This window comes from Cladophialophora psammophila (genome assembly GCF_000585535.1).
Source record: "Cladophialophora psammophila CBS 110553 chromosome Unknown aczJe-supercont1.24, whole genome shotgun sequence".
Classification (NCBI taxonomy): domain Eukaryota; kingdom Fungi; phylum Ascomycota; class Eurotiomycetes; order Chaetothyriales; family Herpotrichiellaceae; genus Cladophialophora; species Cladophialophora psammophila.
The window spans coordinates 158,545-176,249 of NW_006912945.1; the positions used below are offsets into that span (position 1 = coordinate 158,545).

A 17,705-nucleotide genomic window follows, 5' to 3' on the forward strand; every position below is an offset into this window, starting at 1 on the left:
GCTTTAGCCAATGAGCCTTATACCGACATTTATGGTTAGCTGGTCATAGGGACCGCAGATATCCCATTTATGGCGGTGTATCGACCATCCTTGCCTCCGAATAAGAGCCCGTCGTCGAGCTCCGTCTCATGATCTGCGCCGCTTGGGTGAAGAAGGAGTCGATTCTCAGCGCTACCGGCCGGATCAGACCTACGGATTCCTCGTCCACAAGTTCACCTATCCTCTGAAGGGATTCGTGAAAATGCTCTAGGAGTCGAAATGTCCCGCTGACCTGCTCGGGACTGGACGATAATAGGAATAGATGTATCAGGAAATTGCCAATAAGGGTCAGCTGTGACCTTCCATCTACTTCTGTCAGTTTGTGCTTCTCTAAAGTATCACAGGGAACAAAGGATGACTTGCGTCGGCCCCAGAATGCTCGAAGGCCCTCAAGCGTTATCTCGTTCATGAACGCCAAAAAAGCACCGAGCTGTTCTATTGCTGCTCCGAAGAACCGTCGCAGGGACGAAAGCGGATTGCTTTTGGCAGCCATCGAGGCTGGGGTCATCAAGGCTCGGAAGAGAAGTACTTGAGTTGCAAAGTAGGCAAGGTGGAGTGGTGCTAGCCGACAGTCAGCTAACGCACAAGATCTCAATGTCTCTCCTGACTCACGTACCATTGTTGCGGAAGTGAAATCTAGTTGTGGTGTAGTTCATGGTGACACACAATGGCATCAGTGAATGCCAGGATTCGAGTTCTCTCTGAATCTTCAAGAGTCTAGTCTCCTGACTCGCAAGGTCCAGCATCGCAGCTCGGTACGAGTGGTCCGAGCTGTAAGAAGGTTTAGTCTGGGCGTTTTCATTCTGAAGAGTGTCCTTACAATGCTGTGTCCAACAAATTATGGAGTATCTGGGTAAGCTTCACAAGTTCCAGGAAACGTGCAGCTGTTGAAACATCAAAGCTTGCACTTGCGACATCCACCATATCTTTGAGATCTTCGGGGACATCCTCATCGAATCTCAAGTCATCCATGTCCAGGTTCGAAGTCGTATAGGAGGTGGCGTGGAGTAAAAACGGATTTCCATGGCTCACCGACGCCCACGCGTCCGTCACGTAGGTCGCCCACCACAGCTTCTTCCGCAGACTCTTCTCCCAGGGTGCAATATTCCAATTGGAAGGGTCGCGGTGAAGTCCTATCATCTGAGCGCACGCAACGGCTTGTGCAGATAAAGTCCATGTACGTGGAGTCTCAAACGTGCCATTGCCAGCAGCCTTCTCGTGAAGCATCAATAGACAGGCCTGCAATTTCCACAGGTTTGGTGCCTCAAGCTCCCGCTCGAGTGAAGTCTGGGCAGCTAGAAACAACTCATATTGTTCAAATGGGCGGTGAACTGTCCTCAATACAGGATCTTGTTTCCAGTAGACAGCGCCCATTCCATAGACCACTCCTCGTAGTGATGCCGGAATGCTCAGCTTATCCTCCGTATATGCTCGGAGGAAACGGACTTTTGACACGACACAATAGACAGGGTGGACATGTTTGAAGAAAAGGCGGACAAGACTAGGACCGTGTGTTCCAACCTTGAATTCGATCTCGCGCGAGGATCCATCTTTGATCCTATTATCGTATGGCATGAACCAATCCCTTAATATAAAGAAATGGAGAGGTGGCGTGCCTGTGGCAGGACTGCCGGGGTAGACCTGGATGATGTCACCGGCGACACGATTTGTCTCGTTCATGATGACGGATCGAAAGGATGCAAGGAGATGGGTGTCCTGCTCCGCTGATAGACCCAAACAATGTGCTGTCATGTCCTTACCGTCTTCGAGAGTATGAGCTTTGGGTTCCAGCACATGGACTTCATTGCTGCTAGGTGGTCTTAGATGGGCGCTCGACAGACGGCCTTGCATCTCGACGTCCCCCACGTGAGAACCTGGCGAGGAGAGAGACTGGTGGCTATCAGCATCGCCAGGGTTGGTTTGCATGGCTAGCACTCGGTCTTCGCAAGAGTGTGACTCAGTCAGCGATTCTAAAGGCCCCATCCGCTCGTCATCTGGGTCTGGTTCCTGACTGCCGGAATGTCGTATACTTCGGGGTTCTGAAGTGGATTGACAGTTTAACCCCCTTCCTCGACAGAAGAGGCCTTCGCTGGTAAGTAAGCTTTGCGAACTCAAGCTCATCTGTGTAGTCACTCACATGGAGGCCGATCTTCGATTACACAGGCGCTCTTCCGTCTACGGCAGGCATCGCAGGGGCGATTCTTCCGGCTTCGCCATTGTCTAGCAAGTCCAAACTCGCTCCGTATTTTGAAACGCCGTCTGCGGGGAGACTCATTGCCGGCGGGAGCTTGTTGCATCGTAGGGCTGGTGTCACGACCAGACTGTGTGGTCTGCGTAACTCAGACGCAAGGACAACGGGAGAATTGAGGCGATAAGACAGGGAGAGAGATGATATCGCGTTCCAGCATGCTGAGAAGTCCTTGACATGAAACGAGGAAGCTTTTCCGAGCCCCATCAGGGCATGTCAAAGTAGACTGTTTAGGAAAGTTTATAGTAGGGCGGCATCATCTCTTTCTTAAAAGGGGTTGACTCCACCTCTATCAAAGTTGGCTATCTCTTGGCTATTGCTACATATGTACTCGTACCCCCTGGAGACTTTCCACGATTTGCAGAAATGAGTTGACATGCCGACACTGCCGCAGCCGCACCAGCTGCATTAAATGGAAGCCGCGCTAACCATCTCCCAACTGGTCAGATATCGGCGCAATACAAGGCGACCTCCTTGATCATAGTACCTACAGTGGCACCGACAAGGTACTCGTCCAGGTCAATAGTAGCCCAGAATCTAGCGCTGCAGTGCCTACACTGGGCCATCCCGTTCAAGGCCCGCAAGCAATGTTTTAGTTTTGAGACCTCCACCGTGGTATCCTGTGATAGGCTCTCCGCCATTTGTAGCCGAACCCTGAGGTTGTAGATTTTCCCCATGAGATCTTGAATCTTTTGGGCACAGCCTTGCGTTACCATTGTCGAAACGTTCGTCACGACGCTCAGCTTCTTGAAATGGTCGCACTCCAGGAAGGCAATGTTCGTTACGGCTGCCGACGCTAAGATTCTCAGTAGTTCCTCGTCTCTGGTCGACTGGACAGCCGCTTCGGTTGCCTCGGGCAGGCTTTCGATCCAAGATTCGTCGTTACTAGTACCATCACTCCGAAGTAGGTGCTAGATCTTGGTGTTCGCTAGTGAAACAAGTTCGTCGATGCGGTAATAATCGCCGATAGAGTTGACACGGATATTTTCGAACAGGCTAGCTGTTGCGTTCAATCCCTGTGGCAATGGCAAGGGAGGCTCTTCCAAAAGGAAATTTGTTGCTGTTCTCTTCATTGCTATCAAACTGACCTTGATTTCTCGGCAAACTTGGTGTTTCTGGTGACATTAGCTCCGAAACCATCTCCTTATTGAGACTAATTTCCATACCTTCTTCAGCTTCATCGATGTCATCTCCGGAAGCTTTCCCCTGGGTGGCTTCATGCTCATCGTCGTCAACGTCGTAATCGCCGGTGTAGGATGGAAGCTATCCATGACGATTATATTGGTGTTTGCTTCCTGGATTGTTGGGTTAGTACCTTGTGGCGCACCAAAAAAAAAAGGTCCGCCCCGAGGAGTCTCACCTTAAACTGTCCTCGAGTAGCAGCTTTGATCATGGGTGACTGCACGCAGACAACCGCCTTACGGACCTTGAACTCCTGGCCGTTGCAAAGGAACTTCAGATCGCTGAATTCACCCGACTCCATCATCCGGACCATTATTGGTTTTGGTTTCTTAGCAGACATTTTCCTGGGATATGATGCTGAAACAGAGCGCAAGGGAGAGACCAAACTTTAGCCCAGCCTGTGAATGTTTTGTCTCAGATAATGACGGCCATCGGCTTAACTGCCTAAGGTGAGTAGCCGGTGCTAGCAGTGTACCCCCAAGGGGAACTTGAGTCTGATTTAGTGAATGCACCATGTTAGTCAATGATCAGGCTGTACAAGGCTGCTGCAGCCTGATGTCCACACATTTGTACAAACGTGACCTGCCTTGAGAAGAGGTAAATTGCCCCTCTCCGCTAATTCTGTTCGCATATGTACCTGAACCCTCCATATCCCTTAACCACAGCGGCTGCATCACCGGCAGGGCTGATAACTTGGCTTCGATCGCCAATTTTGGCGCAGCTTTGGCGCAATTTTACTATGTTCTCGAGTTCGCACGTTTAAAATACACAAGGAATCAAATAATCATCGAAAAAGCAAAGCAAAAACCAGCCCTCTCTGCCTCGTCGGTAGCCTTTAAGGCTGCCGCTTCGCCACCACGCCTCCGTCCTTTCCTCCCACTGAAGTGCCTCTTCTCTTGGTTTAGGCCTTTCCAACGACCGGAAAATCAATCTCGTCACCGTTGGGGCCTGGGCCTCGCTCCACCACAGAAAGAGCCTTTTTGTCCTCCCACTTGCCCTCTTTATCCTTCTGAGCCCAGCGTACGATCAGCGTCTTCTGGACACCGACGTTAGGATCGAAACCGATGAACTTGTTGTCCGCTTTGACTGGTGCAGCCTTTGCACTGTAGAAGCGATCAAGGGCCATTTTGTATGCCTTGTGGGTATCTGGGAGACGTGTCGTGCCATAGTTGATGTTCTTTACCCAGATGTTGCCTCGCACTTCACCGTTGCCAGCATAATTCTTCATCGCGCCCTTCTCCTTCTCAAGCTCAGCGGTCTTCTCTTGCAGCACCTTCTCGCTTTCGTGCTCCTTCTTCTGGGCTTTGGCAACACCGTCCTTGAGATCGACAATCTCCTTGTCAAGCTTGTTCTTCTGATCAGCAGCCTGGTGCTTCGTGTCTTCGAGTTCTCTTGTCTTCTCGTCTCTCTGGCTAACTACCTTGCTACAAGCCTTTTCGAGGCTGACGACCTTGTCTTGAAGAGCGGTGTTATCCTCTCCACTCTGCGCTAGCTTGTCCTCCAGCCCCTTGATCTTGGCTTCTAGATTCTTCTCCATGTCGTCCTTCTGCTGCTTCAGGGTCTTGCCGAGCTCTTCGGAAACTGCGAGCTTCTCGAACATCTCGTTCCGCTCTCGAAGAGCTTTGATCTCGTCTGCCTTAGCGTGCTCCAGCTGGTCCGCCATTAGTGCTTCCTTCACTTTGGCGGCCTTGAGATCCGCCTCCATAATCTTTAGCTTCTCGTCGAGGATGGCGCGCTCCTTGTCGGCCTTCTGGAATTCATCCTCCATGTCTTCGTACTTCTTCGTCACCTTTGCGCATTCTTGTGTCGCTTCGAGGAGCTCTTCAAATGCCTTTGATTCCTTGGCAATGGCCTCATTCCGTCTGGCCTCAGATTCCTTCAGTTGAAGGTAGAGCTGTTCTCGCTCAAGGACGATAACATCCTTATCGTGGCACAGAACTTCCATCTTCTTCAGGGTAGCTTGGACCTCGTTCTCGGCATGTTGCCTGGCCTCGGTGGCCTTTTCGAGCTCGAACTTGAAGCCATGAGCGCGGCTGTCGGCCTCCTTGAATTGTTCTACGAGCTCATCCCGATAATGTTCCAGGCTGGACTGGTTATGTACAGCATAATCGCGCTCTCTGATCACGATTTCGAACCTCTTTTGAAGTGTCTCCAGGTTCAACTGGCAGTCCTTGAGCAGGGCTTGATCCCGGATCAGCTCAGTTTTGGCACTCTGATAGTCGAATATGGCACCGTCACGAGCTCTGATAGCACCATTTCGGTCTTCGATTGCTTCGTCCATACGCTGGACGGCGATATCACGTTCGTGGATGGCTTCCTTTCGCTCTGTGATCGCCTTGTCTCTAGCCTCTTTTGCCTTGATGAGTTCCTCCCTGACTGACTTGAGCTCCGTTTCAAGAGCGGTGCACTTGTGTTCAATGCTGATGAACTTCTGCCTGACAACTTCAAGCTTCGAGGAGACTTCTTTGAATTTCATGCGTGTGATTGCAAGCTCGGTAGCCAATGTCTCCTTCTCGGCGAAGAGAACAGCCATAGAAGCCTTCAAAATCTCAAGCTCCTTGACCGCAGCATTGTATTCCTCCAGGCGGATCCTTGCAATTGCTTCGGCTTCGACAAGTCTGGAAGTGAGACCCACGAGTGTTGCTTCCATGGAGACAATTTGCTTGTGAAGGGTACTGGTCTCTTCTCTGAGTTCTGTGCATTCGTGTTCCTTCTCGAGGAGGTGACCGCTAAGAGCTTCGAGCTCAATTTCGGCACGATCGCGTGCCTTGGACATCTCGTAGAGTCTGGCCCTCAATGTGACGCACTCTTGGGTGGAAGTCTCGAGGCGAGCGGTAATATCCTTGTATCTCTGGCACAGACCGTCATATTGCTCTCTGTGGAGAAGTTTCTCATGCGTGGCCCTGTCGAGGCTTTCGACAATCTCACGAATTCTGAAGAGCATGTCGTCGCTTGTCTTTTGTACTGATCTGAGGTGCACTTGGATATCCGATCGGAAAGAGACGGCCTCCCTGTGATAGGTGGAGCGGACCGGGGCATGGGCGCATATCAGTGAGTTGACGGCGTCGTCAGAAGCTTCCGACTTATTGTCCTCCGGAATGGGCTTGATGGAGACTTGCGGGACGAGCTCGAATTTTGGCCGACTTGCAAGCAACGAGTCTTCGACCACGGGCTTAACATCAATTTTGGGCAGCTTTTCAAAGCTGGGTGAGTCGACATTTGGCGAAAGGCCGGCCGGTACAACGACAGCCGCCATATCGTCTTGGTGAGAGAAAAAGATTACGAGAAGAATTGTAAGACAGATCAAGGAGAGCAGCGGAACTCGGGAGGTGATTAAGAATCCCAAAAGACGTCGATGCTTGAGAGAGCAAGGAGCCTCGAAGGCAGAGGGGCGATGACCATTTATACAAAAATATCCACCGAGTGACCTCCAACATCTGGAACCGTCTGTCACAGACGCTGCAGGCTGAAGACCTTTGGAAGTTCTAGATTCAGCTGTCTCAACCGCGTGCAGGAATTCAACCCCTCGGCGTCAGCTCCACACAGACGTTGCCGCATTCAAGTCCGTCATCTGAACGGATGATGCATGAAGGAATTGCGATTCCCCAAAAAGAGCAAATCAAGAGAAGTCCAGACTCACACAATAACTTATGAGTACTTCAAGGCTAGCTGAGTGAGGGTCCGGACCTTTCGAACCGTAGACTCTGGCTGAAAAGCTGAAGGCCAGGCGTAAGGCTCAGCCAGCCACCATCATTCGTGGCTTGGACCCTGAAGCTGTCGCTTTATATTGGAACCGAATGTAGAAAATTAGCGACATTCAACTGCAAAAAAGGGGAAATGCCTACCGACGATTCCGTCGGATCCGGGTCGAGACCATTTAATACGAAAGTACGGAGTACGAGTTCAGCAGCAACCCAAAACAGTAATGTGATGAAACAATAAGACAGAAAATACAGGCTGGTGATCCACGCATCATTTGGACTGTGCCCCTGATATCTAGGTGGCGCATGGCCAGCGATGACTTGATTCTGTTATTCCTGTTAGATGAGTGGTTGAGTGGCTGTAGCAGCTGATTCTCGCTTGAGGCGCTTCCGGTCCTCGTATGAATTACACGTTGTTTTGGCCACGAGAATGGGTAATTGTCAACTCGATAGGTGATTTAGCGGCCCACGCCAGCGAGATTCGGTGGATATACTGGCCTGGCCATGTGCTGCGTGTGGTGTGTGTCAATTGCCGTCCAAGTCCAATTTTGATATCAATGCGTCTTCGATTTTGGAAAGCGAAATTGCAGTTTTTATGGTCGACCGTCGACGCTACGGGCCGCTCCTTCCGAATCGAACTCACTCTGTCGCCGCTTTAGTAAACTCAGCACGTGATGCTGGCGAGGAAGTGACACTAGGCCAAAATAGTCCACGAGCGTCTTTTGAAGCCGTCACAATGTCATTTGAAGCGGACAGGATCTCTCAGTCGTCATCTCATCTCATTTTACCTCGTATGCCTCGTACCATCATATCAATCGAGACAGTGAACTGAGACTTATAAGATTGGTAAATCTCGATTCAGAATCCTACACTTGGCAGCAACCATGGCCCTCCACATGCCAGAGCCCACGGTCCCGCCGCTGCCGCTTCTCGATTACAAAGTCCTCTCTTTTGACGTCTACGGCAGTCTAATCGAATATAAAGCCCACATTCTGGACTCGTTTCAACCCCTCCTCTCTCGTCTCCCGCCTTCATCACCGTTTCTCAATTCCACCCCATTGACCACGACGGTTCCTGACTCCGCCTCCGTGGGCTCTATTGAGTTTCTGAAGCTGTTTCAACGCCAGGAAGACGCCATTAAGCTTGAGAAGCCCGTGAAACGATTCGATGAAATTCTAGCCGAGATATGGAGGCGGATCGCCACGGAACTGGGTGTTCAAAGCAGCGACGACGAAGCAAGAACATTTGGAAGCGAGGCTGTGATTTCCGCCTGGCCGACGTTTCCGGGAACTCTGGATGCATTGAAACGATTAAGCAAGCACTACAAACTTGTGGCGCTTTCGAATATTGATCACTTTGCCTGGGAAATCACTGCACACTCGACCGCAAGTCGCCTCGGAGAAGTGAGCTGGTGGAAAGTCTTCACTGCAGAGGATTTCGGCGACGACGCGACTCGCGCGGATGAGGCGAAACTGGAGACTCTGATCCAGTATTGCACCGACCACGGCGTGAAGAAAGAAGAGATGCTTCATGTTGCACAGAGCCTTGGTCACGACCAGGCCCCTGCAAAGAGGTTAGGATTAAGTTCTGTGTGGTTGATTGGGGATGGGCCCAGATGGGGAAAGGAGACAGAGAGTAAAATGGCACTGGAAAAGCGGTTGGTCGGATACGCGTGGAGGTTTCGGAATCTGAAGGAGTTTGCGGATGAGGTCGATAGGGTGGCCAGGGGGTAAGAGTTGACGGACCTGCAAGTCTCGTCATTGGGGCCATTGACAGTAAAATGATTGAATCGTCAAGAGTTGCTACACTATATCGTATGTGGCGGTAGCACAAGGAATTGGCCGTTGTCTGATTGAGCGCCCATATACCCGCAGGATCCGACTCCGAATGGTCAACTCATTATACATGTATAAGCCCGTCCATGTCGTTCCAGGATAAGGGTCTCTATACAATATGCCCTGGCTTGTGGAGTTGTCTGACATATCGTCGGCGCGCCTACTGCCGTATTAGGATAAGACGACTATCTAAGGGATCAAGTCGGCGATGGTGATAATTGGATAGAATCAGACCTTCAAGCACGCCCCAAGCCATGACTATTACAAAGGACGCATACTTTACGAGCCTCGTCGAAGCTACGGACAACCTGATTAATCATCTGGGAAGTATATTTAAGACGTCAAAAGCCTCCTCTCGGCTGTGACAGGAACACCAAATCTCCCAGGTTTATCACGTATAGTATCCAACCATGGCAAACCAGACAGCTGTCCTCCTCATCGACCCTTACAACGACTTCCTCCACCCAAAGGGTAAGCTGAATCCCCGATTGGCGGAGAGCATTGCCGCCACGGGAACTATTGAGCATTTGCAAGAGTTTGTCGCTACAGCTCGTAAACACAAAATCCCCATTTACTACTGCCTGCATCAGCAAACGGACAAGCACTCCTTTGAAGGCTGGTCCATGATGAACTGGTCACTGGAAAGTCTCGGAAAGAACTTGGTCTTCGAAAAGGGTTCGTGGGGTGCAGAGGTTTACGAGGGCTTAGGCCCCAAGCCAGATAATGGGGACGTCGTCGTCTCCAAGCATTGGAACTCAAGGTAAAATAATCCTGCGACTGTGGTATGTATGTCTAGTTGGCTGACGCTGCCTCGACTGGACGAAGCTCTTTCCACAATACCGACCTGGACTATCAACTCCGACAACGGGGAATCCGTAACCTGGTCCTAGCTGGCCTCGTGACCAATACATGCGTCGAAGCGACAGCACGGTACGGATATGAACTGTGAGTTGTCCCTGCGCAGTGTCTAGATGCAACCATGCTAATGATGGCTGACGCAGTGGGTACAATTTGACCATGATGTAAGTAGAAAGTTCGACCTGTGTACATTCTTATCTGTCTCTCAAGCCTTGAAACTGAGAACCGGTACAGCTCAGACGGGACAGCTGGTTTCAGCACGGAGCAGAAGAACGCGGCCACACAGTTGATCTGGCCATTGTTCACTAACAGGATCTTGACCGTCAGTGAATGGGTTAAAAGCTTGGAGTAACAGCGAAGCGTGTCGCTATGCGATGCTTCCAGCGTTTGAAGCTTATTGTGCAGAGCGGGGTTGGGGAAGAGCAACTCGGTGCGCTGCAAACAGATAAAAGTGTCAATCGATAGACGTTGATCGAGCTGATTCCACAAAAGATATTATTGTAGCTAATTTGGACGTGTCTCTGGGTGTGCAAGGTTCCCCTCTCATATATACGTCCAGGGGCAGAGCAGTAAATGCAGCCTTGCGGACCATGATTCGCTCTTCCCTGGCGCGCAAACTGCCCAGTTGGGCCTAGCGCTGGATTATGCTGACAAGGGGTATCAAAGATACTCCGCACTTTTGCATTTATAAGTCCTGCATGTGTCGCCTCCCATTCGACCCGGATGATTACTAAACAGGCTCTCCCTTGCGACTATTGATATCAAGTGCCAAACAGACCTTTTCTATTCATCTCCCTCTGTCGCCCTCCCTTCCTCTTTGGAACAATGACCAGTTCCCCCGGGACATCGCGGCGTTGTGACGAGTGTCGCCGAAGACGCAAGAAGGCAAGTTTTTCTTGTGGACACACCATATCACGCGTTACCATGGCTGATACCATATCGACAACGAATAGTGCGGTCTTGAGGAACCCGAGTGTCACCGGTGTGTTTCCAGGGGCCTCAAATGTAGTGGACCCAACGATGGTCGCATCTATGTCCACCGAAATGCAGCAAACTTCCACACGCAATCCCATCGTGGTGCTCTCCGGATCGCGATGCAGCGTCGAAATGCCCACCGTGCGCCTGACCCGGCACCTGAACCACGACCCGTGACGGTGGCTGCTGCCACGCCTATGGATGTTCTTCAGAGCCTTATCCAGAGCACCCAGGCCTCTCTGCTAAGAGCTAGTGCGTCTCTAACAGCAAAACCTGTAGAGTACTTCTACTCGACAGTGCTGGATGTTTTCCAACCGAAGGAACACCTCGGCGTCTTTAGCGGCGATAGAGTGCCATTGCCGTCAACCGAGGGGGATTATTCGAGCGTAGCGATATGCATCCGCTCATTGCTGCCTCTCGCACAGCAATCCGCAAGGCACATATTGGACATATCGATATTCAGCCTCCTGACCATGTATTTGAGCCTCCTGGTCAAGGACCCGAAGCTGACAGAAATGGCCCGCTCGGCATACACTTCAGCAGTTCGCGAGTTTCGCCTGTTCATTGGATCTCGCTTCCCCGCGGATTCGGCGTATCCGCAGACAGGCTACTGTCAGGTTTTCCTCGCTCTGTCTACAGCGCTGCAGCTGTTCGAGGTATGTACGATCTCAACCGCTCCACCGAGCCGCTTCTCACGATGTGATTGTCGGTGGCTAACTCGTTCCAGTACGTGAATGATATGGGAGCGACTCGGTCTGGCTTTCTGACTCATCACGAGGGAATGCTCAAACTCCTCCAGATGTCCGGACCTGAAGTATACCAATCGCCTTACCTGCTCCAGTCGTTCTCAGGACTTCGTGGGATAACTGTAAGCGGCTGCTGTTGTGACATTCCGCGTTATATTCCCAACGCCTCGTACTGAAAGCCACGTATTGCAGATATTCGTCGCTTTGGAGAAGAGACGTCCTATCTTCCTGTCCCAGCCGGCATGGATATACACGCCATTCTTTTATCGCCCCAAGACAAGGAGAGAAATCCTTCACGATATCGCACTAGAGATCCCTGCATTATTACGTCACTCCGACGACCTTCTCTCCTCGCTCGTGCAAAGACCGGAAGAAGATTCGATTGAGGCGACCCTTAGGGCAAGCGATCTCGTTCAGGTGTTGATGGCAGCCCAGCAGCTTGTTGCGGAATTTGCGAGGATTAAATCGGATCTGGAAGCATGGCTCCAAGCCTTCAAACAGTCACACGCCGCAGCACCTCTTTACTGGAACACAGATAGCGTGATGGACAATACCAATTCCTACACGGATCCAGTGTGCATACCGGACCTGCAAGACCCAAAGTACCAGCTGAGATTCCAGGATGGTCAGAAAGCAGGGACATTAATCTGCTACTGGAGCTTCATGCTCGAGCTACTAATGAGCTTGATTGACGTACAGGCCGCCGTTTCCACAATGGTAGGAGCCCCAGAGCCAGTCGCCTGCGCAGAGGAAATCATCACGGTCGTATGCAAGGACTTGGACGCAAACCGCTCTGCGGCGGACGAAAGTGCCTTCCTGATCATCCAGTCAACACCGTACCTGATATGCTGTCTGGAAGGGGTCTTTGTGAGCCAGTCACCGCTGAGCCTTGTCCGGAGATATTTTGCCAGACGACAATAAGGTGCTAAGGGCGATAAGCCTCGATTGATCTGGACTTAAGTCCTGTGAACCCTAAAGTTAGGGGTAGATCATCTGCGACCTCAGCGTGATCGTAACTAAGAATAGCGGAGAAGGCGACGCGGCAAGGCACGCAGTAACAACATAGTCATGCGCTAAATCACCATGCACCATTTCAGCGCTTCGGCCTTCTTGAGGCGGTGGCATCAGGACCGAGAGACTGAATGGGTCACCCAAGGGACCGTATTGCTCGATATTCTTGAAGGGATCGATGAATCCTTTGGGTGTAATTTGCAGAGAATTTTCTGTGTACAGACCGAGACGGAGCGAGGACCGATCTGCAACATGGCATACCAGGATGAACATGGCGTCCTTTCCCCTGGGGGCGCCCCCGTACAACCGCGATACTATACGGAAACGAACGAGGCAATGAAATCTGACAAGGCCGTGAATGGAAAAATATCTCTCGTTGGCATTCCAATATGTCTCTTGGGCAGCTCTGATCTCTTCAACTCTGAGCTTTGCACTGTCCTTGGGGAATCCGATACCAATGCGTTGATAACTGTCGTTTCGCAAGATGGCGTGCAATCCGTCTTGGCCTAGGGTCGAAGCTAGATATATGGGTAGAGCAAGACGTCCTAGCGGCGGAACTCTCGACTGTGCCACCCGATCTGGCCAATAACGAAAGTAGGGGTCCACAACCCGCTTCAGATAGATGCCCACACTTGGCTCCGGTCCACCCCGGTATTGGCTGTAACGGCATAGATCCAGTATGTAAATTCCGTCACTGTAGAATTGAACTGCGGTGTTGATCTTGACTCCATGATTGGTCAGACTGATCTCGTCACGAAAGCGGTACTGGTCTTCAATCAATGTAATGTTACCGGATTTCCGAAATTCGCTAGGCGAAGTTGCAAATATGCCTCGCGGCGAGGATTCAGCATCGCTTTGCTCAAGCAAACAGTGATAAATCAGTGGCCTTCTTCAAAATCTCTTCCTGCAGCCGGGAAAACGCTTTGATGCCTTCTCGATATACCAGCGGCATGTTGACGTCAAATATACCTAGAAGACAATAGGCCAAGTCTTCACCTCAGGTGGTTTTTCGATCTGCAGCCCAAGTCATTCGCTTGGCCAGAGGAATCGTGGATAATGCGTCGGGTCCCGCCAGGTAGTATCGGTGTATGCCAGTGATGGCTGCAATATCTGGACCGAGACTCTTTTTGGTGCCAATCAGATTCAAATTGCGGTCATAAAACAGCAAAGTTGTTGGGGCGATGAGTTCCTGTAGCGTCCATCCCCTTGTGAACCATTTGCAATTGTGAAGATCCTCAGGCCGGTAAGTAGCCCTGTCGCCAGGTCGGAAAGGAAAGCGTAGCAGAGATGCGCATTCTTGTACCATCGAAACATTGAATTGATAGCTTCAGTCAGCTCAGCGCTCGAAGATTTGTCGATACAACAGGTGTCGACCATGACCGACTGCCAAGGCACAGACGGCTTGAATCTTAGCGAAACCTTTCTTCCGCCTAGCGACAGCAAGGTCTTTCATGTCTTCGAAATTAACTTCGTCATCTTCCCATGTGTGCAAGAGAATGGTGTAGCGTGCCTCTGCCGGCACCGGGTCGTTGAAGAACTCTAGCTTGAGTGTCTGCGTGTTGATGAGTCTCATGTTGAGCGTCGCAGCTTGGCCAAAGATCAAGATCCTCGGCGGACTAAGGTATGTCAACGACGACGACTTGATTTTCGATTGCTTTGTCGTCTCAGGAGCATCAGATGGACCATCAAGGTGCTTGGCTTGCCAGCTCCAGCAAGGCAGCCTGAACTTGATCCCATTCCAGAATTCGTCTGCTAGAATGGAGGCTATTAGGGAATGATGAGGCGCATGAGGCTGCAGGGCTTCGAGTGGCTTCGTCTACCTGGGGGCAACTGGGGGGCATGGTAGTTGCATGGTAGTTGATGGAGGTGGGCTTGGACTGCCAAGGCTGGTGCCAAGGCTGGTGGCCTGCCTTCTTGGCCGTCCCAGTTAAGCGTCAACACAACAAATATCTCGAGATCTCTTTGTATAATTGCAACCTCTCTTCAATAAATGTCATCGGATCCAACAGAATTGGAGTGGCTTGGCCTTACGATCGACTCGGCGACTGGGCGGCGTTGCGCTCATTGAAAATCGTCCAATGCAGCACTCGACTCGTTCAGCGCTTTGTCATCTTGACATCAACCTTTTTCGTGTCGATGCCTTGGATAGCAGAAAGTAAGCCTTCCCGGGCCTGGGAAGGGAAACGGACTTTGGAGAGGTCAAAATTCGACGCTGAGTATTGCGGTAATATATTTGTATATATCTCACATAGCCCGCGTCAAAACGATCCTCCTGAATCTCGACAAATCCGAAGTGCCATGGAGAGACAGAGGAAGCAAACAGAAACAATCATCTTCATCTCCATCCCCACTGCCTACGTCAAGTATATCCAAGCGAAGTCCGCACTCTCTTGTTCGCACGTCGACTCCTTCTCACCGCCGTCCCGTCCTTCTGCTTCAGATTCTTCTCCTCGTCTTGCTGTTTGACTTGCTGCTCGATCTTTGCCACCGCGGCCGCGACCTTGCCGCCATCTTTGCTTGTGGCCGTCGGTTGTCCCTGTCCTCCTCCTTCAGCATTTTCAGCGACTTCTTTGGTCTTCTTCTTGGCCTTGTTGACTAACTTGCCAACTGAGGCTGTTGACTTCCAAGTTACGTTTCGACTCTTCGGTTTCGTCGTTGACCCCGTTACGGAGCGCTTCTCAACCTTTGAGCCCTGCACGGCGGATTTTCTCCGCTCGCCGCGTTTTGGCTGCTTTATTGCAGAACCACTATCTGGGATTGGGGGAAGGGCGGGCTTGACTGGAGACACGGCGGGGCGGTAGCTAACGACAGAGTCAGGTTGGGAGGTCGGTGGCGGGAGCGAGAGCTCCCGGCCCAGGTCCCCTGGCAAAATCGTTCCGGAAGCGCCTCGCATTTCAACATCCACATCTGCACCTTGCCTGGAGAACGGAGATGGGGTAGATGAGCGGACCACATGTGCCGGCGTCGACTCGCGTGCCCAGTTCGGTGGTGGGAGTTCCGGCTCGACACTGTGTTGGATGTACTCTTGATTTGGTGACAGCAGCCCAGATTCTATGCTCTGTTGAACATAATCTTGAAGCACATCTGCCGTGTACATTGTTGATGAGGTTGGTCCAACAGGGGGACGTGGAGTATCTGAACGGGTTGGGGTTATCGAGCATTGCTGACTGAACGCTGGCGTCACCGCCTGTGACGTAGCCAGCACCGAACCCTTTCGACTGAATGCTGGAGCAATTCCCTGCGGTGACAGTCCGTGGGTTGGATTTTCAATCAACTCTGTGAGTTTGAGGTGGAGTGGACGATAATCCTGTCTCGGTGCCCAACTTGTAGCTCGGCGAAATTCAGCAGGCTCCTCTCTGTGCAAGATCCTGGGCTCCGGTGCAGACTCTTCGTTGCAACACCTGCAAGCTCCCGAAGGGCAGATACAGTCTCGACCGTCTCTGCAAAGACAGGGCTGAGTGGTCAGACGCTGTTGATTGTGCGGTTCGGCTCCATGTCGCCCCGAATGCTCTTTGTTGCATCCGCATCTCCCAGCTGAACAGGAGCAAACAATACCATGTGTGCACTGGCAGGCATGCGTGGCATTTGTAGCTGTTGTCGATTGCTGGCCTCCGATGTAGGGTTCGATCTGCGGCAATGGTTGAGTCTGTGATTGATATCCGACGGCTTGTTCCTGGTATACTTCGGGCCCGGCGAGATCCCCGTCATTTGCACGGCCCGTATGCTCATCGTAACCGGTGCACGCACATTGATCAGGTTGACACTGACACCTCTGACCGCTTGTACCACATCCGCAGTGCCTGATGGGTTCCACGATCTGATGCCCATGCTTGCTGCAAGGAGCGCAGCGACACAGGCCTGGAAGGCATGAACATTGCCTTTGGGGATCTCTGCAGCCGCAGCTCTGGTCACTGGAATGCTCTTCGTAGCCCCATTTTCTTTCCGCCTCGGTCTCTAATTGCCTTGCTTGCTCGTCGTGGTCGCAGCCCAAGCATTTGCAGTATGAAGGATGGCAAGGACATTCCGACGTAGAGCACCCACATGAACAGTCGTGAACGTTCTCACATTTTGTGTCTGCATCCTCCCGTTGTCCTTGAAATTGTTCGCGTTGTTGCGCGATGCTTTGGCAGGTTGCTTCGTTGTCGTTGGAATGCAAGCCGTTTTCTGGTAATTGCCTGCGTGGCGCCTCCTCTTGCGTTGCTAGATGTATTTCGTATCCTCCCTCACCGTAGACCGGCTCCTCGGGTTCGTATTCTACTTCAGACGACGAGACAATCTGCTGCCCTTGGAGCTGTCGGCTGAGTCCGCAAGGGGAAGGCCGGTCGTGACCATGGTGCGATATAGCGGCTGCTGGATTTTCGTCTGCTGCTTCCCCAAAACGACGCTGTAGCATTGAGATCTCGCCCTCGGCGTCACTGTCTTCGAACAGTGAATCGATGTCCGAAGATCCAGTCTGGGGAGCCGTGCTGGAAATGACTGGCGAATCTGAAAAAGCCGGGCTGTAACTGAGGTGATTGTTTTGCTGGCTCTCGTTCCATCTGGATCGATTGATGTCGTCCGGGTACTGCAAAGCCATCATAGCCCGTATTTGTTCCTGACGCATGCTTGATCCCCACGAGGACGGACCGTATACCCAGGTGGTAGGGCTCTGCGCTTCGTTCGAATGGGGTATATTGTTCGACTGGTCGTGCCGTAACTGCTCTGGTTCCTCAAGCCACAACGACGGCATCCTGATGTTTGTCCAGATATCTTAATCTTAACTGGTCCTCACTGTTCCCTTCTTTACTCCTCGTCACCTCCTGTGCGTGCCTGATCAATCTATCATGGAAAGTCCGCGGACTCGACTCTGTTGTTGTTGGGATAGGACATGGGGAAACAACATACCATAAAAGAGATCCTACCTCAACCATTTGTTCAAAACAATGACCAAAATAATCGACTCCATAGTAACCTTGATTGGATGGTATGTGCCTGCAAAGGGTCAAAGAATGCGACTATGCAATTGGCAACAAAACGTCGCATTCCACGAAAGTCCATCAGCACTTTAAGGCTGCAAGCGTGCTGCTTGCATCGGAGGACATGGCGCACACGAAGTGAGTCGATACAGATT

At 51.5% G+C, this 17,705-nt stretch overlaps 10 protein-coding genes across 10 annotated transcripts; 3 read left to right on the top strand and 7 right to left on the bottom strand.

The window, feature by feature from the left end:
- Nucleotides 1-67: 67 nt before the first annotated feature.
- On the bottom strand, nt 68-1,965 carry A1O5_11175 (uncharacterized protein; the record flags this gene model as incomplete). The annotated part of the gene is made up of 3 exons (XM_007751748.1): nt 68-600; nt 656-810; nt 860-1,965. 3 exons carry the CDS (start codon nt 1,963-1,965, stop codon nt 68-70), a joined length of 1,794 nt encoding a protein of 597 aa, XP_007749938.1.
- A 1,233-nt stretch (nt 1,966-3,198) lies between these two features.
- On the bottom strand, nt 3,199-3,809 carry A1O5_11176 (uncharacterized protein; the record flags this gene model as incomplete). The annotated part of the gene is made up of 3 exons (XM_007751749.1): nt 3,199-3,402; nt 3,454-3,582; nt 3,648-3,809. 3 exons carry the CDS (start codon nt 3,807-3,809, stop codon nt 3,199-3,201), a joined length of 495 nt encoding a protein of 164 aa, XP_007749939.1.
- A 561-nt stretch (nt 3,810-4,370) lies between these two features.
- A1O5_11177 (uncharacterized protein) lies at nt 4,371-6,725 on the bottom strand (the record flags this gene model as incomplete). Its single annotated transcript, XM_007751750.1, has 1 exon — nt 4,371-6,725. One exon carries the CDS (start codon nt 6,723-6,725, stop codon nt 4,371-4,373), a length of 2,355 nt encoding a protein of 784 aa, XP_007749940.1.
- A 1,329-nt stretch (nt 6,726-8,054) lies between these two features.
- On the top strand, nt 8,055-8,903 carry A1O5_11178 (uncharacterized protein; the record flags this gene model as incomplete). The annotated part of the gene is made up of 1 exon (XM_007751751.1): nt 8,055-8,903. One exon carries the CDS (start codon nt 8,055-8,057, stop codon nt 8,901-8,903), a length of 849 nt encoding a protein of 282 aa, XP_007749941.1.
- A 512-nt stretch (nt 8,904-9,415) lies between these two features.
- A1O5_11179 (uncharacterized protein) lies at nt 9,416-10,215 on the top strand (the record flags this gene model as incomplete). Its single annotated transcript, XM_007751752.1, has 4 exons — nt 9,416-9,765; nt 9,831-9,950; nt 10,007-10,027; nt 10,098-10,215. The coding sequence occupies 4 exons, from the start codon at nt 9,416-9,418 to the stop codon at nt 10,213-10,215; spliced, it is 609 nt and encodes a 202-aa protein (XP_007749942.1).
- Nucleotides 10,216-10,957: 742 nt separating this feature from the next.
- A1O5_11180 (uncharacterized protein) lies at nt 10,958-12,505 on the top strand (the record flags this gene model as incomplete). The annotated part of the gene is made up of 3 exons (XM_007751753.1): nt 10,958-11,494; nt 11,566-11,706; nt 11,777-12,505. 3 exons carry the CDS (start codon nt 10,958-10,960, stop codon nt 12,503-12,505), a joined length of 1,407 nt encoding a protein of 468 aa, XP_007749943.1.
- A 57-nt stretch (nt 12,506-12,562) lies between these two features.
- A1O5_11181 (uncharacterized protein) lies at nt 12,563-13,547 on the bottom strand (the record flags this gene model as incomplete). Its single annotated transcript, XM_007751754.1, has 2 exons — nt 12,563-13,403; nt 13,465-13,547. 2 exons carry the CDS (start codon nt 13,545-13,547, stop codon nt 12,563-12,565), a joined length of 924 nt encoding a protein of 307 aa, XP_007749944.1.
- Nucleotides 13,548-13,931: 384 nt separating this feature from the next.
- On the bottom strand, nt 13,932-14,168 carry A1O5_11182 (uncharacterized protein; the record flags this gene model as incomplete). Its single annotated transcript, XM_007751755.1, has 1 exon — nt 13,932-14,168. One exon carries the CDS (start codon nt 14,166-14,168, stop codon nt 13,932-13,934), a length of 237 nt encoding a protein of 78 aa, XP_007749945.1.
- Nucleotides 14,169-14,954: 786 nt separating this feature from the next.
- A1O5_11183 (uncharacterized protein) lies at nt 14,955-15,692 on the bottom strand (the record flags this gene model as incomplete). Its single annotated transcript, XM_007751756.1, has 1 exon — nt 14,955-15,692. The coding sequence occupies one exon, from the start codon at nt 15,690-15,692 to the stop codon at nt 14,955-14,957; it is 738 nt and encodes a 245-aa protein (XP_007749946.1).
- A 365-nt stretch (nt 15,693-16,057) lies between these two features.
- Nucleotides 16,058-17,198, bottom strand: A1O5_11184 (uncharacterized protein; the record flags this gene model as incomplete). The annotated part of the gene is made up of 2 exons (XM_007751757.1): nt 16,058-16,506; nt 16,661-17,198. The coding sequence occupies 2 exons, from the start codon at nt 17,196-17,198 to the stop codon at nt 16,058-16,060; spliced, it is 987 nt and encodes a 328-aa protein (XP_007749947.1).
- Between the last annotated feature and the right edge of the window lie 507 nt (nt 17,199-17,705).